Source organism: Erinaceus europaeus, chromosome 7, assembly GCF_950295315.1.
Source record: "Erinaceus europaeus chromosome 7, mEriEur2.1, whole genome shotgun sequence".
Classification (NCBI taxonomy): Eukaryota; Metazoa; Chordata; class Mammalia; order Eulipotyphla; family Erinaceidae; genus Erinaceus; species Erinaceus europaeus.
In genome coordinates, this window is record NC_080168.1 from 24,940,520 (window position 1) to 24,967,066 (window position 26,547).

At 39.5% G+C, this 26,547-nt stretch overlaps 1 protein-coding gene across 5 annotated transcripts in view; it reads right to left on the reverse strand.

Moving 5' to 3' along the window:
* Positions 1 to 26,547, reverse strand: part of UNC80 (unc-80 homolog, NALCN channel complex subunit) — a 257,506-nt gene that overhangs the window by 179,483 nt on the left and 51,476 nt on the right. For all 5 annotated transcript variants that reach the window (XM_060193977.1, XM_060193975.1, XM_060193974.1 and 2 more), the window contains exons 9-13: positions 13,151 to 13,285; positions 10,098 to 10,314; positions 9,303 to 9,443; positions 7,644 to 7,912; positions 6,047 to 6,415 (exon numbers count right to left, since the gene is read on the reverse strand). In XM_060193977.1, coding sequence (XP_060049960.1) covers positions 6,047 to 6,415; positions 7,644 to 7,912; positions 9,303 to 9,443; positions 10,098 to 10,314; positions 13,151 to 13,285 — 1,131 coding nt within the window. The remainder of the gene's footprint in view (positions 1 to 6,046; positions 6,416 to 7,643; positions 7,913 to 9,302; positions 9,444 to 10,097; positions 10,315 to 13,150; positions 13,286 to 26,547) is intronic.

The following is a 26,547-nucleotide window of genomic DNA, read 5'->3' on the forward strand; positions in this document are numbered from 1 at the left end:
TAGGAAGAAAACTATGGGGACCTATAATGAAATTGTGTGCATATGTCAATGTTCGCACTGTAGAGCATTACCCCCTCAATAGGAAAAAAAAAGTTTCTATATATGTAACAGACTATCAAACAACTACCTCAAAAGCAACAGTGGGGACTGTAAGTGAAGAAGGTAAATGACTCCGTCAAACTTCTGCTGATACCCCAAGGCAAGAAATATTATTACATATTACTACATATTACATCTGATCAAAGTCAAGAACTTTGAAATCACATAGCAATTTCTGGCATTTTTAAAGGATGTTTCAATGTTACATTTTGGGTCTATTTTTAATATTTATGGGCAAGCAACTCCTTGAAGTTACATAAAGCGCCCTCTGAGAAGAATTATAAGAATTTCTATCATTGTTTCTTTTATTTCTTGTTGTTTGTGGAGAAGGTGGATTTTTTGAATAATGAACTCCCTTAAATTATTTCTAAAGTGTAATAAAGTTATTGCTAAGAAACTATGCAGATACCAATGTGGGAGTGCTATTTCCTTAGGGAAACTTTGACTTTTTTTTTTTTTTTGCCTCCAGGGTTATTGCTGGGGCTAGGTGCCAGAACTATGAATCCACTGCTCCTGGAGGCCATTTTTCTTTCTTTCTTTTTTTTTTTTTTTTTTTTAGTAGATAGGACAGAGAGAAATTGAAAATGGAAGAGGAGACAGAGAGGAAGAGAGACAGAGAGACACCTGAAGACCTGCGGGTGATGTCCCTGCAGGTGGGGAGCCGGGATTCTTGATGGGGTGCTACCGCCACCCCTTTAGGGAGACTCTGACAACTTTCCTTGGTCCTTCTAATTACATTCTGCCACCAGCACATATACAACAGACCTGAGATTATAGTACATGTTCCTTAATTACATATGATGTTAGAGAAATTCATTAATTGCTAGGGTTTAGTTTTCTCACCTTTGAATTGAGAATCCTAACTGTTCCTTCCTAGTTCACCAGTTTACTGTGCATAACAAGTAAAATGATGGATAAGGACTGTTCTATCAAATGTGAAGACGTTTTCCATGGCTATATGCTCAGATTGGTGATGCTATCTCTTAAGTCACAAACACAGAAAGAGTACTTAAAAATCAGCAATGTATTATAGGGCCATTGTCATCAAAACTGCTTGGTACTGGAACATGAACAGACACACTGACCAGTGGAATAGAATTGAGAGCCCAGAAATGAGGCCCCACACGTATGGACATCTAATCTTTGACAAAGGGGCCCAGACTATTATATGGGGAAAGCAGAGTCTCTTCAACAAATGGTGTTGGAAACAATGGGTTGAAACATGCAGAAGAATGAAACTGAATCACTGTATTTCACCAAATACAAAAGTAAATTCCAAGTGGATCAAGGACTTGGATGTTAGACCAGAAACTATCAGATACTTAGAGGAAAATATTGGAAGAACTTTTTTCCGCATAAATTTCAAAGACATTTTCAATGAAACGAATCCGATTACAAGGAAGATTAAGGCAAGTATAAACCTATGGGACTACATCAAATTAAAAAGCTTCTTCACAGCAAAAGAAACCACTACCCAAATCAAGAGACCCCTCACAGAATGGGAGAAGATCTTTACATGCCATACATCAGATAAGAGTTTAATAACCAACATATATAAAGAGCTTGCCAGACTCAACAACAAGACAACAAATAACCCCATCCAAAAACGGGGGGAGGACTTGGACAGAATATTCACCACAGAAGAGATCCAAAAGGCCGAGAAACACATGAAAAAATGCTCCAAGTCTCTGATTGTCAGAGAAATGCAAATCAAGACAACAATGAGATATCACTTCACTCCTGTGAGAATGTCACACATCAGAAAAGGTAACAGCAGCAAATGTTGGAGAGGGTGTGGGGTCAAAGGAACCCTCCTGCACTGCTGGTGGGAATGTCAATTGGTCCAACCTCTGTGGAGAACAGTCTGGAGAACTCTCAGAAGGCTAGAAATGGACCTACCCTATGACCCTGCAATTCCCCTCCTGGGGATATATCCTAAGGAACCCAACACATCCATCCAAAAAGATCTGTGTACACATATGTTCTTGGCAGCACAATTTGTAATAGCCAAAACCTGGAAGCAACCCAGGTGTCCAACAACAGATGAGTGGCTGAGCAAGTTGTGGCATATATACACAATGGAATACTACTCAACTGTAAAAAATGGTGACTTCACCGTTTTCAGCCGATCTTGGATGGACCTTGAAAAAATCATGTTGAGTGAAATAAGTCAGAAACAGAAGGATGAATATGGGATGATCTCACTCTCAGGCCGAAGTTGAAAAACAAGATTAGAAAAGAAAACCCAAGTCGAACCTGAAATGGAATTGGAGTATTACACCAAAGTAAAAGACTCTGGGGTGGGTGGGTGGGTGGGGAGAATACAGGTCCATGAAAAATGATGAATGAAATAGTGGGGGTTGTATTGTTAAATGGGAATCTGGGGAATGTTATGCATGTAAAAAAAAAAAAGAGAAGTAGAAACGCAAAGCAGAAATTGACTGAGTTTGGAGTATGGCACCAAAGTAAGAAAGCAGAAGTACACTAGAGTTTGCTAGAGTACCTCCCTAACACTTCCTCTCCACTTTTCCAAGCTTTGGGTCCAGGATTGCTCAACAATTTGTTTGGCTTTGTATGTTAACTCTCTTTTCAGTCACCAGGTTCCAGGTGTCATCAGGATGCCGGCCTGGCTTCCCTGGATTGAAGACCCCACCAATGTGTCCTGGAGCTCAGCTTCCCCAGAGACCCACCCTACTAGGGAAAGAGAGAGGCAGACTGGGAGTATGGACCGACCAGTCAAGGCCCATGTTCAGCGGGGAAGCAATTACAGAAGCCAGACCTTCCACCTTCTGCAACCCACAATGACCCTGGGTCCATGCTCCCAGAGGGATAGAGAATGGGAAAGCTACTGGGGAGGGGGTGGGATATGGAGATTGGGTGGTGGGAATTGGGTGGAGTTGTATCCCTCCTACCCTATGGTTTTGTTAATTAATCCTTTCTTAAATAAAAAAATAATAATAATAAAAATAAAAAAATCAGCAATGTGAGAGGGAAAGGGCTTTATCTGGATAGTATGTGTCAGAATGTAGTAAGGTCAGTTCTTTTCCCCTAGTTATGCATTTGGTCCCCCTTTCCTACTCTATAGACCCTTGTAGTGGATAAGATTTTATGCTTAGGACTGAAAAATCTGTTTTCTATGCTGCTGGGATTGTTGATTTCTGACAGCTCTCAGCTAAACTTCTTTACAAGAAGTGCACTTAGGTAAAAGGGGTCCATGCACACTCTGCCACTTGAGGAGGATGGGTCCTGAAATGAGTGCAGCCTAGAATGTTCCTAGCTGTGACCATGGAAAGCAAGCTCAGTCTGACAGGGATGCAGAGGTTACACAGGCTCCTGTGCTAAATATGAACAGACATGGGCCCTAGGTCATACTGATGGGGTTTCCAGTTAATGGTATTTATATACTTTTCCCATATTTGGGAGTCACTCTCTTCCCTGATCCAGCTTTCTAGTCCTTTTCCTAACTGTGACACAATCTTCCCAGACAATAATCTTAGTCCACCTGCATGTTAGCTCTTCAGGCTCGGGCAAAAATTAGTAAAGTCATGGGCCCCTTGGAATATACCTAAAATAGACTTCCTAGCTTCTTCTAACATGAAGACCCCAAAATTCATCTGCTCCAGTCTTACCTTAAGGTTCCTTATTATTAAACAGTTTGTTCTGCTTTATATTTTAGTGCTTTTCAGCCACTAAGTTTCAGATGCTACTGTGATGTCCACCTGACTTCCCTAAGCAGACGACCTCACTAATGTACTCTGGAACCCAGAGCCCTACCCCACTAGAGAAAGACAGAAACAGGCTGGGAGTATGGCTCGAGCTACCAATGCCCATGTCCAGAGGAGAAGCAATTATAGAAGCCAGACCTCCCACCTTCTGCACCCCATAATGAACATAATGATTCTGGGTCCACATTCTTTATCCCAGGAGGGATAAAGAATAGGGAAGCTTCCAATGGAAGGGATGGGATATGGAACTCTAGTGGTAGGAATTGTATAGAATTGTGTCCCCTTATCCCACAATCTTGTCAATCATTATTAAATTACTAACAATAAAAATAAATAAAAATAAAAGGGGGAAAAAAGGCCATCTTATTCATGCTATATTTTCTTCCTGCAAGCAGTCTACCTATAGCTGTTGGTGAGGGGCATAAAAAGCATGGTGGTATTAATTGGGCTCCTTTACTTTACCCAGGATTATATGAAAGAGACATTCCAACTCTAGAGCTCCCAGAATAATGGACTGATGCCTCTAAAGCAACTGCACTTAAACCTCTCCTTTTGCGCCACCCTGCTTACTTATTCCTCACAGACAGTGATCCTAAGAAGCCACCCCAGTAATTCTGCTGTATACATATCTCTCCGATTAAGTTTGCTACCTCAATACACTGTAGTTCAGATGGTGCAGGTGAAAGACTCAAAAGTATGAATATCTATTTATTTTATCTACAACTTAAAATATTCTCCTTTGGACTCAGATCCTAGCTCCATAATCCAGGGAAATCTACCTAACCACTCTGTGACCTAAACAAATTGAAATCATAATAAGCAAATCATAGTTTCGTGAGGGTGACATGAGTTACCCTGGCCACGGGTTGATTTGAAAGATCAATTTACATGCAATCTGTAATATTAATACGCTCCTTTCAATCATCTCTAGCTTTCAACGCTCTGTAAATATCTACTCAGGTTTGTATTTCTTTGGACGCTGTGTTTGTTATTTAGTTTCCTCACATGGGAAATATTCAGAGAGATGGAACACGATACACACAGAAATCAAGACAAATATTAAATAGTGTTTCAAATGCTGCACACCAGCAAATGGCAAATATAAGTTAGATCTTCCATTCTGAATTAATGTGCTCCCCCTGATTCTGGTATTACTATGTTGCAAAATTTGGTAAATCATCCAATTACACATAAAATAGCAAATGGTGATGCCACAGAAAAGACGGCTGTGAACCGCAAACACAATGTACTTGACCTATGGCCAAGCTTGACTTGGAAATTATTTGTACAACTAAACATGACGTCTTGCAGGTCTCACTTTAAACAGTCATATCTGGTGTCTGCATTTGAACCCATCTTTGGGACCATGTTTATTTTGTGAAAGTTTCATATTGACTGAAAAGATATAGCTTTAATAAAAATAGCATTTGTATGATCAAAGATCAAATATAATGTCTAGATTTGCAACAGCCTGGGAACTTCTTGTTTCCAGGAAAAATTCCACTGCTTAGCATAGATTACATGTGTCTACCCCCAAAGTCATATATTGAAACATTATCTCCCAGTGGATGGTATTTGGAGATGTAGCTCTGAGGAATTAAGTAGGGTCAGGTGTGGCAGGTACTGAGCTGGGTCCTTGGAACAGTGGAATTAGTATATTTATAAGATGAGACATTGCAAAGCACTGTCGGTGTGTGCAAACAACAAAAAAGAGGTCACATGGGTACACAGCCTGACAGCAGCCCTCAGAACAAACCTGCCTTACTAGCACCTTCATCGTAAGGCCCCTAGCTTCTAGAACTGTGAGAAATAAGTTACTGCTGCTTAAACCATTCAATTTATTGCAAATTTGCTATGGCAGACTGAGAAGACCACAACACTGCTCAATTAGGTCAAACCCTGCCTTTCCTTAGAAGAATGTTATCAGAAATATGACCATATCGTGAATTTGAAATGTCAACAGAAGACTAGCTGTAGCACTATGTGGATGCTGATGGTCAAGCAACTAAACTGCATCAATGGCAAAGTTTTGGTGATTTGGAATTTAATAGAAAAGTTTCCACTAATACTGACTGATAATGTAATGAAGATATTTTAGGCTTATTGTTGTCTTGCTTAAGTGTGCAGCTGTTGGTCTGAATAATAAAGTTGCTGGCAAGCAAACTTCAGAAAGAAAAAACAGGGGCACTATTACATGGAGACGAAAAGTGGTTCAACCATACCTTCTCTTGGTTCTTATCATTCTTCTCATATGGACCACCTCCACCTCCTCCACCTCCTCCTCCATCTCCTCCTCCACCTCCTCCATCGCCACTTCCTCCTTCTTCTCCTCCACCATCTCCAGTTCCACTCACTGAAGGGCCCCCAAAGCCACAGGTCGAACTTCCAGATACTCCTTTGAACTGGAAAGTCCCCTCACTTGGTCTTTTCTCCACAGTTTCATTTTCCTTGTTTTCACTCTTCTTTCTGTTCTTCTCAACACATGGCACCACACCAAGCTGAAGTAAGCATTCTACAATGTTTAGCGCCACATCACAGATGCGAGAGCTGATGTCGTGATTCAGAACAAGATAGACAGCCTTCAGAACGACCTGAAGGGGACAGGGTTGGGGGTGAGGAGAGACAGAGATAAACAGAAGAGAATTAAGTTACCTGAAATGCCACTTCCTGAACAGAGCGGTTTACTCAGCGTAATCTCTTTCCTCAGGCTGCTCTATGTGCGTGAGCATGAATCGCTTAAGTAATTTTCAGATGTTGCTGCATTGCATCATGAACTTGAGCATGGGGATTGTGAAACATAGCATATTAATGGGAGAGTAGTTGGAAGTGACTACTTTGCCTAAATGGAAGCTTCTTCAACTGATTATTTCTTTAAACCAAAGTGTCTTAATCATTAGTCTTTTGCTTTCCACCAACTGAAGCGACCGCCCTGGCTAGGACTTTGTGGAGATGGGCTATTGCTCAACTATGGAAGGATAAGTCATGTTCAGTGGAGGCCCGTGAAAATGAGCTGGAAGAAGACCATGTCCATTCTGGAATGATGCACCATGTCCATTCCGGAATGATGCTTTGCAAGCCCAAGCGCAGTTTCAAGTTTCACACAGTTCAAAAGGACATGATCTCAAATTATTTAGAAATGTAGCTTTTTACTTACATGTTACAGAAACATTTGCACATTCACAATTGTACTATTTACACTTTGATTTCAAAATATTTGTATGTTCATTCTCTGCCCTTCTACTGACTTTTAATATTTTAAACTATTCAGTGAGCCATGTTCCCTGTTGTGAAATGAAAGTTTTGAGAAATATAATTGCAAAATGTAAGGACCCTTTAATTTTCTAATAACTATAATCAAAATAAGCACTCCTGAGAATGAGAATTTCAGTCTTTTAACAGACTTCTGTTTATTTTCCTCTGCTACACAGGAGGTTTATAATCATGTTACTTATATAACAAAAATGAATAAATTAAAAGGGTTTTTATTCTCATTACAGAAAACTAGCAAACACACATTTATATATGTGTGTACATATATATATATATATATATATATATGCATGTATTAAGGATTCACTAACACTTTTGGATTATAAAAATATTCCAAGATCAAATCACACTTAAAATAATGCTAAAAAATAATTAGTGGTTGAATTTAATATAGCTGATACATTTCTAAAATGCTTTATATGGACAACAGTTTTTCACTTAAAGTTCAATATTACTAAGACTCTATTCAATCATTTTCCCCAGTATTATAAATACTAGACTAGACAGTCACTCTGTTTCAAGATTTGAAGAGAAATCCTTGCTCCTTACAGAAAGATCAAGCATGCCATTCTTGTGAACAAAGTTACTGGTCCCATCAATATGGTCAGAGTTCTCCAAGTAGCTGTAGTTTATGCAGGAGTCTGTGAGGCTGCGAGGCAGGTTCGCGCAGGCCAAGGGCTCGTGTGGCATTTCGGGGATAGGCACCTGGTTGCAAAGCTTCCTCATATGCTCACTGAAAAAGTCTGCATAGCCTACGTTGAATGACGCCAGTGTGGTATTGAAGGTTGCAACGGTGATGGTGGAAATCTGGGATCGCACTGTTAAAAGGAAAGCAGTACCTTAGTTTCCTCCATGTTGGCCTATGATATCACATTCAACAGTGATACTTTTGTTTGTATCATGATCACATTCAGAGCTGTAGCTTTTACAGATATTTTGAATTACAGTCTCAAAGCTACTTTCAACTTCTATGGAACTGCTGAAGGCTATTAAGAATCATAAAATAGCTGACAAATAGTGTGAATTTCCATCTAGTTTATGTAAAACACAAATGAAAGGGTGTGGGAAATAGCACGATGATTATGCAAAGGGACTCTCAAGCTTGAGGCTCCAAGGTCCCAGGTTCAATCCTCCACATGCACCCTAAGCCAGAGTGGATCAGTGCTCTGGTAAATAAATAAATAAATAAATAAAGACACAGACTAGAATTTAATTTTTGTCTAACAGATGAATTTGAACGATTCCCAGCTGATCTAGCTAAAACTGTTTACTTGAAATACTCCCAGAAAATCACAGTTATTAGCATTTTTTTTTAGTTTTTTTTTCTAGTATATTTAGGCAACATCAAGCAAGAAAGATTTTATCTATTTTCTAAAACAGTAATGGAACATGAATATTTGATCGTACTTAATAGATATCCTTAAAAACATAAGTCCAGAGAAAATAAGAATTAAATTTATGTTCACAGGCTAAAAATACAAAGTAAGAGGGGCTGGGTTGTGGCACACTTGGTTAAGCACACACATTACAGTGCGCAAGGACCTGGGTTCCAGTCCCTGGTCTCCACCTGCTTTACAAGTGGTGAAGCAGGGCTGCAGATGTCTCTTTGTCTCTCTCTATTCCTATCACTTCCTTCCCTCTCAATTTCTGGCCTTCTCTATCTAATTAATAAATAAAGATTTTTTTTAAAAAAATCTTTTTTTAAAAAAGAAGAATCTGCTGTGGGTTTTCCCTAGAGGCATGTTTGCTTCACATGAGGTGCATAAGGCTCCTCTCCGACATAGAAGCTTTTAAAGAAAGAAGCTGTGGCCTTGGAAGGCAGTGATTTTTTTTTCTTCTCCTGCTGAAGGTGGGCATTTTCTTTACTGGGACATAACAGAGTGGAGTAGTGCTGAGTCCAGATGTCATCCTTGTCTCTTCTAGTCTCCCGGTGTCTATGAATTCCTGACACCAAGTTTAAGTGACTTAGCATTGCTTTTCCTCCAGGGTTACATTGTTTGTAGTGTGCTATCAAGTAGCCCTCGATACTACAGAATTAAAGTCTAAGAAATCTCACAAGTAAATTGTTAAGCAATATAACATAACAATGCAAGTTTAAAAAAAAAGCAGAAGAAATAAGTTAGGTAATGAAAATGGAGGATGGAATAAAAAACAGGAAATAGGAAAAGGAACCTGAACTCCCGCCTGCAGGTGCCGCCTCCGACCCACCTTCCTTGATGGTGTTTTCTCCATGGCTGTTGGAGTGGTCGGGCAGGTCGCTGACAAGAGTGTGGTGGGAGTGGGAGTGCCTGGCGCTTAGGCTCTCCATCTCAGTGGCTGCATCTGAGCTGCCACGCCGTGTGAATTTCCCTGATGTGGGAGAGAGCACCATAGAGGATTTAAAGAAATGCCTAAGATTCTTTGCAGAGAGTTTAACATTTTAAGGAAGAGCTGTGGTGGGGATGAGGGGACATTAGGAAAGATGTGAGGTGCAGCCAGAAATAGGAATTGAAGTTGCCCTGGGAGAATTCAGGGTCAAGATGATTGATGAGGCTGCCTCTGATAAGGTCAGCTCCAATCTATGCCAAGTGTCAAAAACCATCTGTGGGGCCCCAGCTAGCTGTCAGTCCTGAATTTTAAGCTGGCTTTCTTGACATGACATGCAGAAAGAAAAAGTTTCTTTCTCTTTGCATCATGTCTTCCCTTTTTTAATATCACAGTTAAAGTTTATCTTTGGATTCACGATGAGAGTTAATGCATAGAACCCTTTGACTCCTGTATTCACATGTTAAGAAATGGAGCCAGATCTATCTCATTATATATGGCTCTGGCATAATAATTTAATTTTCCACATTTCTTTGATTGTGAAGACAAAATATTTTTTGATACTATAGACTTGACATTATAGCCCACCCCACCCCCCGAACTGTTTAAGACAGACTCAGATTTTCTGAGAGCCCTAGATTCATATTTCTAAACAGATAACTCAAGCTCTACCCTAATCTAGAAGGCCCTTGTGGTCACCTAAAATAGTGGTTTGCCAGCCTCCTTTTTCAATGCCTCTCTTGTCTTCTCCAAGTCCAGAGAAACTTCCAAAGGAGAATGTGCTGCGAGTAGGAGACACATCCAAGTGGTCCTCGTGAAGCAAAAAGGGCATTCCCATTCTCCGAGGCCTCCTCTTCCCTGTGTGGTGGAATGGGATGGAACCTTTCCTTTCCCGGTCTTCTTTTCGACTCTTGAACTACAGGGATGAGAAGAGATGGGTTAAGCTTTGGGCAAAGGGCAGGTTGCAGGTTGCTTCCCAAAGAATTCCATGATTTGCAGTAAAATACAGGAAATGCTCCAAGAAGAAAAGATCCAGTAAGTCAATGGCTATCAAGCAACAGAGATGGGAGAATTTCTACCACTTAAAAGAAAACTAAGCACAAGATAATATAATCACCATATCTTTCAACTGTGTTAAATGATAGTAGTGATCTTGAAAGAGAGGTTTCTGCACCAGCAACATCAGGATCAACTGAGAAATTATTAGAAAAAAGAATCCTTGGGTTCAAACTCAAATATCAAATATCAAAAACTCAGAAGGTGATGCCCGTGGTTAAGTGCTTTGGGGCTAGGGAGAAAGCACATGGTTATGCAAAAAGACTTTCATGTCTGAGGAATCAGAAGTCCCAGGTCAATCACCAGCCCCACCATAAGCCAGAGCTGAGCACTGTTCTGGTAAAAAAAATGTTTTAATAAGTCCTGTATATGATACCAACATGTACTACATTTTGAGAACCACTGGGTGTGAATGCATGATCCTTGATTAGCTGCTTGGACCAGCCTGTCTTTTCTGTTCTATTTTTCAAGACTGAGATCAGTTGCTCCAGTCAGGCAATTTCCAGTGGGTACCACAGTGTTACTGTTCATAAGGAGAATCAGATAAGGTACAGAGTAAGCCTGGGCACAAACCCTTCCAAGCCTTCATGCAAGTTTAAGATCCAATCCAAGTGATCATCTAAAATGGTGGTTTGCCAGCGTCTTTTTTCAATGTCTCACCTATCTAAATCCAGAGAAACTAATAAAGAGTATGGAACTGCATGGGAAGATTTTAAGAATACTAAAGTCTAGGTCTATCCTGAAAATGTGACTCAGTTGGCCTGGGGTTTCACCTGGGCAGTTCATCTCTTAAAAAGTTCTCAGAGAAACCTAGGATATAGCACAATACTTATGCAATATATATATATATATATATATATATATATATTTAGAATGAATGATTTTTAAAAGATTTTTTTATTATATTTATTTTTCCCTTTTGTTGCCCTTGTTGTTTTTTATTGTTGTTGTAGTTATTGTTGTTGTTATTGATGTCGTCACTGTTGGATAGGACAGAGAGAAATAGAGAGAAGAGGGGAAAACAGAGGGAGAGGGAGAGAAAGACAGACACCTGCAGACCTGCTTCACCGCCTGTGAAGCGACTCCCCTGCAGGTGGGGAGTCGAGGGCTCAAACTGGGATCCTTACGCTGGTCCTTGCACTTCACGCTGCCTGCGCTTAACCCACTGCGCTACTGCCCAACTCCCTGTGCAAAATATTTTTATGCCTGAATCTCCAAAGTTCCAGGTTCAGTCCTTAGGAACACCATAACCCATACATGAGTAGTACTCTGGCTAAAAAGAGAAAGGGAGAAAACAAGGGAGGGAGGGAGGGAGGAAGGAGAGAAAAGAAATAGAAATGAAGCAAAAAGAAGAGGAAAGTAAAGGGGGGTAAAAATCCCCAGAGATCCTCGTGTGCAGCCACCACCCCCAATACTGATGTTTTTTAGAAAACAGTAATCATCTATTGTCGAACTGCCAACATAAAGATACAGGACTAGTTGCTTAGCAACACTCTAAGACCATAGGTATGGTAATGTTATATTTTTCATTTTGACGAAGGGAAAACTAAGCCATCACAAATGTATTATTCATACCTAATATGTTCAATCTAATAAGGTGCACATACTTATATAAAACAACGAGAGATGGCTGGGAAACTCCTAAGATCGTGAATCATTTAGTTAGCTCTCCTTACACAAACTACTTTAAAGTGTCTTGGGTTGTTTCTTCTACCTCTTTCTCCCTCCTCTCTTTCTCTTTCCTGTCTCTTCCTTCCCTTTATTCATTGCTTTTGCAACATAATATTTCTTGATTTCCAGGCACAGGAAGAACTTTACATATACTATCTCAATTATATATATATATATATATATATATATATATATATATATATATATATATATATATATTATGTACTCATTTTATAGAATAAGAAAACTATGAGACATAGTATTATTTGTTCAGTAGCATTCAGGTAGAAAGTGGAAGAGTTGGAATTGGGATTCCAATCAGCTTTTTCTCTTAGCATGCTTAGTTCTTTGCCTTAAAGACTTCACTTTCAATTTTCTATCATTAGGGCTCTAGCTCCTCACAGATATTCAAAATCTTTTTTGAATGAAGACCTCTTCTGTAACATAATTACATAAAGAAAATTGTGATGACACTAAACCTAACGCAAGAAGAAGAAGGATACATTATTTTACTCACAGACCCCAAGATCTGTTATCTTTAAATAAGAAATGAAGAAATGACTTCAAGAAAACAAACATTCCATAACGATCCTACTGCCGTGAAAACTGTGCTAAGACTCGATTTCCTATGTGCAAAATGGGGAAAATAAAAATCTCACTGAATGAAATAAGATGTGTTTGTAGAAACTGCTTGATAAATAAGATAAGATTATACAAATGTATGTTATGATCACTGTATCAACATCTAGCTCCATCTACTGAAAGCATGTTGTACAGATTATCAAGATTGAGCTTTGTAATAACCTCCTGGAACATTCAGAAAATAATGTTCTGTGCACCCAGACAGACTTGTACAAGGTCACCCTGTGAACCGCTGTAATCACTGGGAGCTGAGTACTATTCCCTAAAGCCCCTTGCCCAGCCCACCCCACGGCATACTGGTACATGATCAGAAGTACCCTATTTCCCACTGGTAATATTTTCATGACTAAAATATCAGAAGCATAGTAGATCTATCTACTCACCTTCTTAAAAATATTCATGCCAAGGTCTGAAGAAAGATCTGGAACTGCAGATCTGCGTAGATTAGTCAAGGAAACTTTAGAAAAGGCCTCTGGACTGAGAGACTTTTCCTCTTCATTACATTTCATGGTGAGATCCTTAATAGATGATAAATAAAAGTTAACAATGATTAAGGGTTCATATCCAAACTTTTTTTTAAATTGAGATGTCATACTTCTTATAAAGATGCCTTCTGACATACTTAAGTTGTGTGTTAAGACATTCAGAATCTGGAAGATGGCGGACTGAGAAGCTGCTAGTGACTGAGCTCCGACCACATCTCCTGGAAACGGTAGGATTTTCTGCCTTTAGTAGGCCAGTCAATAAGGGGTCCTAGCGGTGACACCAAGGAGGTGACTATAACTTAATTTGGGTTAAGAATTAGAGTAGGGAAAAAAGGGGGAAAAATTTTTTTTCTTCCTTTTAATTTTCAAGTATACCTCCTTCCCACCCCCCCCATAAGTAGTCCCTGGGGACCAGCTCCTAGCAGGATCCCCCACACCACCAAACAGGGTGCTTTTTTGAATTCACTGATACACATTTGGGAATTTCCATTCACTGCTCTTTTTCTTATCTTCTCCCTTTTCTCTCTCTCTTTTTTTTTAAATTTTTATTTTATTTTATTTTTTATTAAAGAAAGGATTAATTAACAAAACCATAGGGTAGGAGGGGTACAACTCCACACAATTCCCACCGCCCAATCTCCATATCCTACCCCCTCCCCCGATAGCTTTCCCATTCTCTATCCCTCTGGGAGCATGGACCCAGGGTCATTGAGGGTTGCAGAAGGTAGAAGGTCTGGCTTCTGTAATTGCTTCCTCGCTGAACATGGGCGTTGACTGGTCGGTCCATACTCCCAGTCTGCCTCTCTCTTTCCCTAGTAGGATGGGTCTCTGGGGAAGCTGAGCTCCAGGACACATTGGTGGTGTCTTCAATCCAGGGAAGTCTGGCTGGCATCCTGATGACACCTGGAACCTGGTGACTGAAAAGAGAGTTAACATACAAAGCCAAACAAATTGTTGAGCAATCATGGACCCAAAGCTTGGAAAAGTGGAGAGGAAGTATTAGGGAGGTACTCACTGCAAACTCTAGTATACTTCTGCTTTCTTACTTTGGTGCCATACTCCAAACTCAGTCAATTTCTGCTTTGCGTTTCTACTTCTTTTTTTTTTTTTTTTTTTTTTACATGCATAACATTCCCCAGATTCCCATTTAGCAATACAACCCCCACTAATTCATTCATCATTTTTCATGGACCTGTATTCTCCCCACCCACCCACCCACCCCAGAGTCTTTTACTTTGGTGTAATACTCCAATTCCATTTCAGGTTCGACTTGGGTTTTCTTTTCTAATCTTGTTTTTCAACTTCGGCCTGAGAGTGAGATCATCCCATATTCATCCTTCTGTTTCTGACTTATTTCACTCAACATGATTTTTTCAAGGTCCATCCAAGATCGGCTGAAAACGGTGAAGTCACCATTTTTTACAGCTGAGTAGTATTCCATTGTGTATATATACCACAACTTGCTCAACCACTCATCTGTTGTTGGACACCTGGGTTGTTTCCAGGTTTTGGCTATTACAAATTGTGCTGCCAAGAACATATGTGTACACAGATCTTTTTGGATGGATGTGTTGGGTTCCTTAGGATATATCCCCAGGAGGGGAATTGCAGGGTCATAGGGTAGGTCCATTTCTAGCCTTCTGAGAGTTCTCCAGACTGTTCTCCACAGAGGTTGGACCAATTGACATTCCCACCAGCAGTGCAGGAGGGTTCCTTTGACCCCAAACCCTCTCCAGCATTTGCTGCTGTTACCTTTTCTGATGTGTGACATTCTCACAGGAGTGAAGTGATATCTCATTGTTGTCTTGATTTGCATTTCTCTGACAATCAGAGACTTGGAGCATTTTTTCATGTGTTTCTCGGCCTTTTGGATCTCTTCTGTGGTGAATATTCTGTCCAATTCCTCCCCCCGTTTTTGGATGGGGTTATTTGTTGTCTTGTTGTTGAGTCTGGTAAGCTCTTTATATATGTTGGTTATTAAACTCTTATCTGATGTATGGCATGTAAAGATCTTCTCCCATTCTGTGTGGGGTCTCTTGATTTGGGTAGTGGTTTCTTTTGCTGTGAAGAAGCTTTTTAATTTGATGTAGTCCCATAGGTTTATACTTGCCTTAGTCTTCCTTGTAATTGGATTCGTTTCATTGAAAATGTCTTTAAAATTTATGCGGAAAAAAGTTCTTCCAATATTTTCCTCTAAGTATCTGATAGTTTCTGGTCTAACATCCAAGTCCTTGATCCACTTGGAATTTACTTTTGTATTTGGTGAAATACAGTGATTCAGCTTCATTCTTCTGCATGTTTCAACCCATTGTTTCCAACACCATTTGTTGAAGAGACTCTGCTTCCCCCATATAATAGTCTGGGCCCCTTTGTCAAAGATTAGATGTCCATAGGTGTGGGGCCTCATTTCTGGGCTCTCAATTCTATTCCACTGGTCAGTGTGTCTGTTCATGTTCCAGTACCAAGCAGTTTTGATGACAATGGCCCTATAATATAGTTTGAGATCTGGCAGTGTGATGCCTCCGGTTCTGTTCTTTTTTCTCAGGATTGTTTTGGCAATTCTAGGTCTTTTCTGGTTCCAGATAAACATTTGTAGCATTTGTTCTATTCTCCTAAAAAATGTGCTTGGGATCTTGATGGGGATAGCATTAAATTTGTAGATGGCTCTGGGTAATATATTCATTTTGATGATGTTAATTCTTCCAACCCATGAGCATGGAATATCTTTCCACTTCTTTGTGTCTTTTTCAATTTCTTTGAGTAGTGACTCATAATTTTCAGTATACAAGTCTTTCACTTCTTTGGTTAGGTTTATTCCTAGATATTTTATTGTTTTTGTTGCTATAGAAAAAGGAACTGATTTCTGGATTTCAATTTCTTCTAACTTAGTGTTTGCATAGAGGAATGCCACTGACTTTTGAATGTTAATTTTATAGCCTGACACATTACTGTATTGCCTGATGATTTCCAAAAGCTTCTTGCTAGATTCCTTAGGTTTTTCCATGTATACTATCATGTCATCTGCAAATAAGGAGAGTTTGACTTCTTCTCTTCCAATCTGTATTCCTTTAATTCCTTGCTCCTGCCTGATTGCTATGGCAAGAACTTCCAACACTATGTTGAATAGTAATGGTGATAGTGGGCAGCCCTGTCTAGTACCTGATCTTAGGGGAAATGCTTCCAGTTTTTCACCATTGAGTATGATGTTGGCTGTAGGTTTGCTATATATAGACTCCACTATCTTCAGGAATCTTCCATCTATTCCTATTTTTTGTAGTGTTTTGATCATAAAGGGATGTTGTATTTTGTCAAAGGCTTTCTCTGCATCTATTGATATGACCACGTGGTTTTTGGTCTTGCTTTTGTTGATGTGGTGGATCACATTGATTGATTTACGTATATTAAACCAACCTTGCATGCCTGGGATAAACCCCACTTGGTCATGATGAACAATTCTTTTGATATACTGCTGTATCCGGTTGGCTAGAATTTTGTTCAATATTTTCGCATCTATGTTCATCAGAGATATTGGTCTGTAGTTTTCTTTTTTGGTTGTGTCCATGTCTGCTTTTGGTATCAGGGTGATGTTGGCTTCATAGAAGCTGGCAGGGAGTATTCCAGTGTCTTCAATCTTCTGGAAGACTTTTAAAAGTAGAGGTATTAGTTCTTCTTTGAAAGTTTTGTAGAATTCATTTGTAAAACCATCTGGTCCAGGACTTTTATTTTTGGGAAGATTTTTGATAACTGTTTCAATTTCATTAGCTGTGATGGGCCTGTTCATATTATCCACTTCCTCTTTACTTAGTTTTGGAAGTTGGTAGGTATCTAGGAAATCATTCATTTCTTCCAGGTTCTCTAACTTGGTGGCATATAGTTGTTCATAGAAGCCTCGCATGATATGTTGAATTTCTGCAGTGTCTGTTGTGATATCTCCTCTTTCATTTACTATCCGATTTATTTGGGTCTTCTCCCTTTTTTGTTTTGTGAGTCTGGCTAAAGGTTTGTCAATTTTGTTTACTCTTTCGAAGAACCAACATTTACTTTCATTGATCTTTTGTATGGTTTTCCTATTCTCAATGTTATTTATTTCTGCCCTAACTTTAGTAATTTCTGTCCTTCTGGTTGCTTTAGGGTTCCTTTGTTGTTCTTCTTCTAGGTCTTTAAGATGTGCAATCAGGCTGTTTATTTGTGCCTTTTCTTGTTTCCTAATGTGTGCTTGTATAGCTATGAACTTCCCTCTTAGGACTGCTTTAGCTGTGTCCCAAATATTTTGATAGCTTGTGTCTTCATTTTCATTGAACTCTCGAAACATTTTGATTTCTTCCTTGATTTCCTCTTTGACCCAGAAGTTGTTAAGAAGTGTACTGTTGAGCTTCCACATTTTGGTACTGTTACTAATCTTTTGTTGATTGTTAAGTGTTAGTTTAATTCCACTGTGGTCTGAGAAGATGCTTGGGATGATTTCAGTGCTCTTGAATAGGCTGATGCTGTCTTTGTGGCCTAACATATGGTCTATCCTTGAGAATGATCCATGTGGATTTGAGTAAAATGTGTATTCCAGTTTCTTGGGATGAATGACTCTGAAAATGTCCAATAGTTCTAGTTTATCTATCTCTTCATTTAGCTCCCTTATGTCTTTACTGATTTTCTTCCTGGATGATCTGTCAAGTTGAGAGAGTGGGGTGTTGAAGTCCCCTACTATCATTGTGTTACTGTTAATATATTGCTGTAGCTCTTTCAGTAGAAGTTTGATGTATTTAGATGGCTTCTCATTGGGTGCATAGATATTAATAATTGTTAAGTCCTCTTGATTGACTGATCCTCTGAGCATTAAGTAGTGTCCATTCCTATCTTTTTTAATCTTATCTATTTTAAAGTCTATCACGTCAGATATGAGAATAGCTGTTCCTGCCCTTTTTTGTGGGCCATTGGCTTGAATGATAGTTTTCCATCCTTTCACTTTAAGTCTGTGTTTGTCTTGTTGCGTTAGGTGAGTTTCCTGTAGACAACATATTGTTGGGTTGTGTTTTCTGATCCATCTTCCTACTCTGTGTCTTTTAATAGGTGAATTCAGGCCATTCACATTTATTGATATCAAAGATTGAAGATATTTTAACGCCATTCTTGTAGAGTTTTAGAGTGTTTTGATATATGTTCTATTTGTGGTAGTCTGGTTGTTTATAGGAGACCTTTCAGAACTTCTTTCAAGGCAGGCTTGGTGATGGTTGCTTCCTTCAACTGTTGCTTGTCTGAGAAGGTTTTGATGCTTCCATCTAGTCTGAATGACAATCTAGCCGGATATAGTATTCTTGGCTGAAAGCCTTTCTCATTGAGCACTCGATAGATATCTTGCCATTTTCTTCTGGCCTGTAGTGTTTGTATGGAGAAGTCTGCTGCTAATCTTATGGGTTTTCCTTTGTAGGTGACTCTTTGTTTTTCTCTTGCAGCCTTGAGGATCCTTTCTTTATCCTTATTCCTTTCCAATCTAAGTATGACATGTCTTGGTGTCTTTAGGTCTGGGTTAATTCTGTTTGGGACCCTCTGGGCTTCTTGAATCTTTATGTCTTTTGTGTTGTCTAGACTAGAGAAATTTTCAGCTATTATGTCCTGGAGAACGCTTTCTTCCTCCCCTTCTCTTTCTTCCTCTGGTAAGCCAATAATGCGTATATTGTTTCTTTTGAAGTCATCCCATAGGACTCTGTTGTTGTTTTCAGCATCTCTTAATCTCTTTTTGAGATCTCTTACTTCTTTTTTAGTTGTCTCTAATTCATCCTCAATCTTGCTAATTCTGTCTTCAGCCTCATTGATTCTATTCTCTCTGCCCTCTACTGCTTTCTGGAGTTCATCTATTTTGTTGCCCTGCTCTGATACTGTTTTAGCTTGTTCAGCTAGTTGCCTTCTTAGCTCAGCAATTTCAGCTTTCAGCTCTCTAATAACCATGAGATTATTAGAATTTTCTTCCATCTTCTCATTTGTTGTTCCTGCAGTTCTGATTACAATTTTTTCAAATTCTTTACTCACTCCTGTTATTATTTCCTTAGCTAATGTTTGGATGTTGAACTCGTTGTTTTGTGCTTCGCCCTCTGGAGGACTTTTAGCTGGACTCTTGTCCTGGTTCGAGTCTCCATTATTTTTTCTTGTTGTTTTAACCATTTTATATAAGTTAACAGTTTTTTCAATCCCTGAGTTGGAGTTCAGTGGTGTAAAAGCCTTTTTTTTTTTTTCCCCTGTAGGCTATGGTAGCCTGAGGGCTTTTAAACTATCAATCGGCTTCTTGGCTTAATCAATGACTCCTGACCAAGAGATAAAGCAGGGTGTGGCAGAGATAATCCAGTGGTTATGCAAAGAGACTTTCACAGCCCTTCAGCTATGCCACCGAGGTATAGGTCTTCTCCTGAGTTTCCCGGTTAGATCTCTGTGCCCTGGTGTCCCTCCCTGTTGCTGCTCCAGATTCTGAGGGTAGTAGCAATGGAGACTCAGAGTTGTACTTGGTGAGTCTCTGGGGAGTCCTTTCCTCCCTTCAGCTGTCCCCTTGTTGGTGGAGCAGACTGGAGGTGGTGTCTCCACTGACAAACTGTCGAACTGTTAGCAGTCACTTAATCTCTCCTTAGGCCCCTCTCTCCTCTCTGTCACCAGCCACGCGTGTTTGTACTCACGGGTGATTTACTGGGTTTCTGTGGTCATTCTAGTCCTGTCTTGTTTCGGTCCGGGTGGTCTCCTTTGGTATTCCTAGTTGATCTAGGAGAGGAGAGGAGAGGAGAGAAAGCGATCTGCTGCTCGTAGCTCCACCTCCGGAAGTCCCTTTTCTCTCTCTTGTCTCTCTCTCTCTCTCTCTTTTTTTTTTTTTAATCTTGTCATACACTTCTTCCTTATTCTTTGCCTTTCTGAATTTTTGAATTATTTTGGGGCAGAAATTTGACTCAGAGTGGACTCTCTATGTGTGTATCTCTGCTCTAGTTCCCTTTCCCCTCTTCTTACCTCTAGAATATACAGTGGATAGTAGATTTGCATAACTGTCTATTCTTGCTATCCTTTATATTCTCTTTCTTCACTGGGATTTGGTTACTATTTTTTCACAGACTGGAGAAATTGTTTGGCTAACTGGTAACGATTAAACTACTTCAATACTTACTTCAGTTGCTACTGTAATTCTGGAGGTTGGTGAGTGCAATTGTCATAAAGGTATTTAGTACAGTGTTACTTGTACTCAAGACACAACAACTGAGGAACAACAGAGCATAAAAAAAAACAAATAAAAAAAATGGGTAGATCAAAAACAAATAAAACTGCTACTCCAATGAATGAAGACAAGAGCCCAGAAGAAACTACAAATCAGCCAGAAGTAACCATAGATAAGAAAAGTATGTAAGCAATAATAAACTTATTAATCACAGAAATGAAAACAACATTGGTGGAAAGGAATGGCAGTATTAGGGAAACAACAGTTGAGACCCCCCAAGGAAAATACTGATTATCTTGAGGCAATTAGAGAACTGAAAGCTGAAATAGCTGTAATGAAGAAAGAAGCTGAGGCAAGGGAAAGCAGACTAACAGAAGCAGAAAATAGAATTAGTCAGACAGAGGGTGAGTTAGAGAAAACTAAGAAAGAGGTGAAAGAGCTTAAAAAGAGACACTGAAAACAATAACAGAGACATATGGGATGATCTCAAAAGAAGTAACATTCGTATAATTGGCCTGCCAGAGGAAGAAAGAGAGGAAGGGGAAGCAAACATTCTAGAGGAAATAATACAAGAAAACTTCCCAGACCTGAATAACAGAAAGGATATCAAGATTCAAGAGGCCCAGAGAGTACCAAACAGAATCAACCCAGACCTGAAGACACCAAGACACATCATAGTCACAATGAGAAGAAGTAAGGATAAAGAAAGGATCCTAAAGGCTGCAAGAGAGAAACAAAAAGTCGCATATAAGGGAAAACCTATAAGATTATCTGCAGACTTCTCCACTCAAACTCTAAAAGCCAGAAAGGAGTGGCAAGATATCTATCGAGCCCTGAATGAAAAAGGGTTTCAACCAAGGATAATATACGCTTCTAGACTTTCATTCAAACTAGATGGAGGGATCAAAACCTTCTTAGATAAACAACAGTTAAAGGAGGCAACCATCACCAAGCCGGCCCTGAAAGAGGTTCTAAAAGACCTCTTATAAACAAGAACATCACTATAATACTTGCAATATATCAGAGGAAACAAATTTTTTTTGAACAATGGCACTACAATACATTAAATCCATAATATCAATAAATGTCAATGGCTTAAACTCACCCATCAAAAGGCACAGGGTGGGGGGATGGATCAGAAAACATAACCCAACCATATGCTGCTTGCAAAAATCCCATCTGTCACAATAAGATAAACACAAACTTAAAGTGAAAGGATGGAAAACTATCATACAGGCTAACGGACCACAAAAAAGGGCAGGAACAGCCATTCTCATCTCAGACACGATAGATTTTAAATTAAATAAAGTAATAAAAGGCAAGGACATTACATAATGATTAGAGGATCAATCAGCCAAGAAGACTTAACAATTATTAACATCTATGCACCCAACGAGGGACTATCTAAATACATTAAGCACCTACTGAAAGAATTTCAAAAATACATCAATAGTAATACAATAATAGTGGGAGACTTCAATACCCCACTCTCACACTTAGACAGATCAACAAAGCAGAGAACCAATAAAGATACAAGAGAATTAAATGAAGAGATCGACAGACTAGACCTCTTGGACATTTTCAGACTCCTCCATCCCAAAAAACTGGAATACACCTTCTTTTCAAATCCACATAACACATACTCAAGGATAGACCACATGTTAGGCCACAAAGACAGCATCAATAAATTCAAGAGCATTGAAATCATCCCAAGTATCTTCTCAGACCACAGTGGAGTAAAACTAACATTTAACAACAGACAGAAAATTATTAAAAGACACAGAATTTGGAAACTAAACAACATGCTCCTTAAGAACCACTGGGTCAGAGACTCACTCAAGCAGGAAATTCAAATGTTCCTGGAAACTAATGAAAATGAAGACACAACCTATCAAAATATTTGGGACAGAGCTAAAGCAGTACTGAGAGGGAAACTTATAGCCATACAATCACATATTAAACACCAAGAAGAAGCTCAAATGAACGACTTTACTGCACACCTCAAGGACATAGAGGAAGAGGAACAAAGGAACCCTAAAGCAACCAGAAGGACAGAAATCACTAAAGTTAGAGCAGAAATAAATAACATCAAAAATAAAAAGAACCATACAAAAGATCAATGAAGCCAAATGTTGGTTCTTTGAAAGATTAAACAAAATTGACAAACCCCTAACCAGACTCACCAAATAAAAAAGAGAGAAGACTCAAATTAATAGAATTGTAAATGATGCAGGAGATATCACAACTGACACCACAGAAATCCAGAGAATCCTGTGAAACTTCTATAAAGAACTATATGCCACCAAGCTAGAGAATCTGGAAGAAATGGAACAATTCCTAGAAACCTATGCCCTTCCAAACCTGAACCAAGAAGAACTACAAAACCTAAATGCACCAATCACAGACAAAGAAATTGAAACCGTTATTAAGAATCTCCCCAACAACAAAAGTCCTGGACCAGATGGCTTCACAAACGAATTCTACAAAACTTTCAGGAAATAGTTAATAACCATACTTCTTAAGCTATTCCATAAGATTGAAGAAACAGGAATACTCCCTTCCACCTTCTATGAAGCCAACATCACCCTGATACCAAAAGCTGACAGGGACAGAACAAAAAAGGAAAACTACAGACCAATATCTCTGATGAACATAGATGCCAAAATATTAAACAAGATCTTGGCCAACCGGATACAGCAACATATCAAAAAGATTGTTCATCACGACCAAGTGGGATTCATCCCAGGAATGCAAGGCTGGTTCAACATCCGTAAGTCAATCAATGTCATTCACCACATCAATAAAAGCAAAGCCAAAAACCACATGATTATCTCAATAGATGCAGAGAAAGCCTTTGACAAAATTCAACACCCGTTCATGCTCAAAACTCTACAAAAAATGGGAATAGATGGGAAATTCCTCAAGATAGTGGAGTCTATATATAGCAAACCTACAGCCAACATCATACTCAATGGACAGAAGCTGAAAGCATTCCCCCTCAGATCGGGGACTAGACAGGGCTGTCTACTGTCACCGTTACTCTTCAACATAGTATTGGAAGTTCTTGCCATAGCAATCAGGCAAGAGAAATAAATCAAAGGAATACAGATTTGAAGGGAAGAAGTCAAGCTCTCACTATTTGCAGATGATATGATAGTATACATAGAAAAACCTAAAGAATCCAGCAGAAAATTACTGGAAGTTATTAGGCAATACAGCAAGGTATCAGGCTACAAAATCAATGTACAAAAATCAGTGGCATTTCTTTATGCAAACACTAAATCTGAAGAAGAAGACATCCAGAAATCACTCCCATTTACTGTTTCAGCAAAATCAATCAAATACCTAGGAATAAAGTTGACCAAAGAAGTGAAAGACTTGTATGCTGAAAACTATGAGTCGTTACTCAAGGAAATAGAAACTGATACCAAGAAATGGAAAGATATCCCATGCTCATGGATTGGAAGAATAAATATCATCAAAATGAATATTCTCCCCAGAGCCATATACAAATTTAATGCAATACCCATCAAAGTTCCACCAAGCTTCTTTAAGAGAATAGAACAAACACTACATTCATTTATCTGGAACCTGAAAACACCTAGAATTGCTAAAACCATCTTGAGGAAAAGAAACAGAAATGGAGGCATCACACTCCCAGACCTTAAACTATATTATAAAGCTATCATCATCAAAACAGCATGGTACTGGAACAAAAATAGGCACACAGACCAGTGGAACAGAATTGAAAGCCCAGAAATAAATCCCCACAACTATGCACATCTAATCTTTGATAAGGGGGCCCAAATGGAAAAAGGAGGCTCTCTTCAATAAATGGCGCTGGGAAAACTGGGTTGTAACATGCAGAAGAATGAAATTGAACCACTTTATCTCACCAGAAACAAAAATCAACTCCAAATGGATCAAAGACCTAGATGTCAGACCAGAAACAATCAAATACTTAGAGGAAAACATTGGTAAAACAGTTTCCCACCTACACCTCAAGGACATCTTTGATGAATCAAACCCAATTGCAAGGAAGACTAAAGCAGAAACAAACCAATGGGACTACATCAAGTTGAAAAGCTTCTGCACATCTAAAGAAACTATTAAACAGACAGAGAGACCCCTCACAGAATGGGAGAAGATCTTCACATGCCTTACATCAGACAAGAAACTAATCACCAAAATATATAAAGAGCTCAGCAAACTTAGCACCAAAAAAGCAAATGACCCCATCCAAAAATGGGCAGAGGATATGAACAAAACATTCACCTCAGAGAAGATCCAAAAGGCTAACAAACATATGAAAAACTGCTCTGATTGTCACTGATTGTCAGAGAAATGCAAATTAAGACAACACTAAGATACCACCTCACTCCTGTAAGAATGGCATACATCAAAAAGGACAGCAGCAACAAATGTTGGAGAGGATGTGGGGACAGAGGAACCCTTTTACATTGCTGGTGGGAATGTAAATTGGTCCAGCCTCTGTGAAGAGCAGTCTGGAAAACTCTCAGAAGGCTAGATATGGACCTTCCATATGATCCAGTAATTCCTCTCCTGGGGTTATACCCCAAGGACTCCATAACACCCAACCAAAAAGAGGTGTGTACTCCTATGTTCATAGCAGCACAATTCATAATAGCTAAAACCTGGAAGCAACCCAGGTGCCCAACAACAGATGAGTGGCTGAGAAAGCTGTGGTATATATATATACAATGGAATACTATGCAGCTATCAAGAACAATGAACCCACCTTCTCTGACCCATCTTGGACAGAGCTAGAAGGAATTATGTTAAGTGAGCTAAGTCAGAAAGATAAAAATGAGTATGGGATGATCCCACTCATCAACAGAAGTTGAGGAAGAAGATCTGAAAGAGAAACTAAAAGCAGGACCTGATCAAATTGTAAGTAGGGCACCAAAGTAAAAACCCTGTGGTGAGAGCTAGACATGCAGCTTCCTGGGCCAGTGGGGGGTGGGAGTGGGTGGGAGGGATGGGTCACAGTCTTTTGGTGGTGGGAATGGTGTTGATGTACACTCCTAGCAAAATGTAGACATATAAATCACTAGTTAATTAATATGAGAGGGGGAAAATCAGTTGTATGTCTCAAAGTTTCTCAAAACACAAACTGAATCTTTTTAATATACAGGCTGTGTATTTGATATGCGGACTCTCTCAAAAGCCTAGACCAAGTAGATTAGAAGCATCCAATAGCACAGCTATATACAAGATACTGGGTACTGTACAGCAAACCCTAACAAAAGGACTTTTCAAAGTTAACCCAATTACCAAATAATGTGATGATAACATTAAATATCGATTGTCTTTTTGAACCCTAAGACAGCAGGAACCTCACATTTCCACTATAGAGCCCCTACTTCCCCCAGTCCTGGAACCCTTAGATAGGGCCCACTTTCCCATATGTCTCTCCCAATCCATACCAAATAATATTGCATCAGCCGATCACAACCTAACCAACTCAACGATTGCCACCTCAACATGCTTCACCTCAGACTGTGTCCAGAGACTTCACGTGTGGAGTGACAATCCTTCAGCTTCATTACTCGGGTGAGACCTTTCCTTTTATAGTACATTCTAATTTCATCTCAGGTGGTTCACTTTCTAACAAAGTCCCATAACCTAGATATACACCAGTTTCTGTGAGAGAGAGCTTATGTTGACAAGTATCCATAAACTACTGCAAAATTTATACCTGAAAGCAGAAGTACACTAGAGTTTGCAGTGAGTACCTCCCTAACACTTCCTCTCCACTTTTCCAAGCTTTGGGTCCATGATTGCTCAACAATTTGTTTGGCTTCATATGGTAACTCTCTTTTCAATCACCAGGTTCCAGATGCCACCAGGATGCTGGCCAGGCTTCCCTGGATTGAAGACCCACCAATGTGTCCTGGAGCTCAGCTTCCCCAGAGACACACCCTACTAGGGAAAGAGAGAGGCAGACTGGGAGTATGGACTGACCAGTCAACGCCCATGTTCAGCGGGGAAGCAATTACAGAAGCCAGACCTTCTACCTTCTGCAACCCTCAATGACCCTGGGTCCATGCTCCCAGAGGGATTGAGAATGGGAAAGCTATCAGGGGAGGGGGTG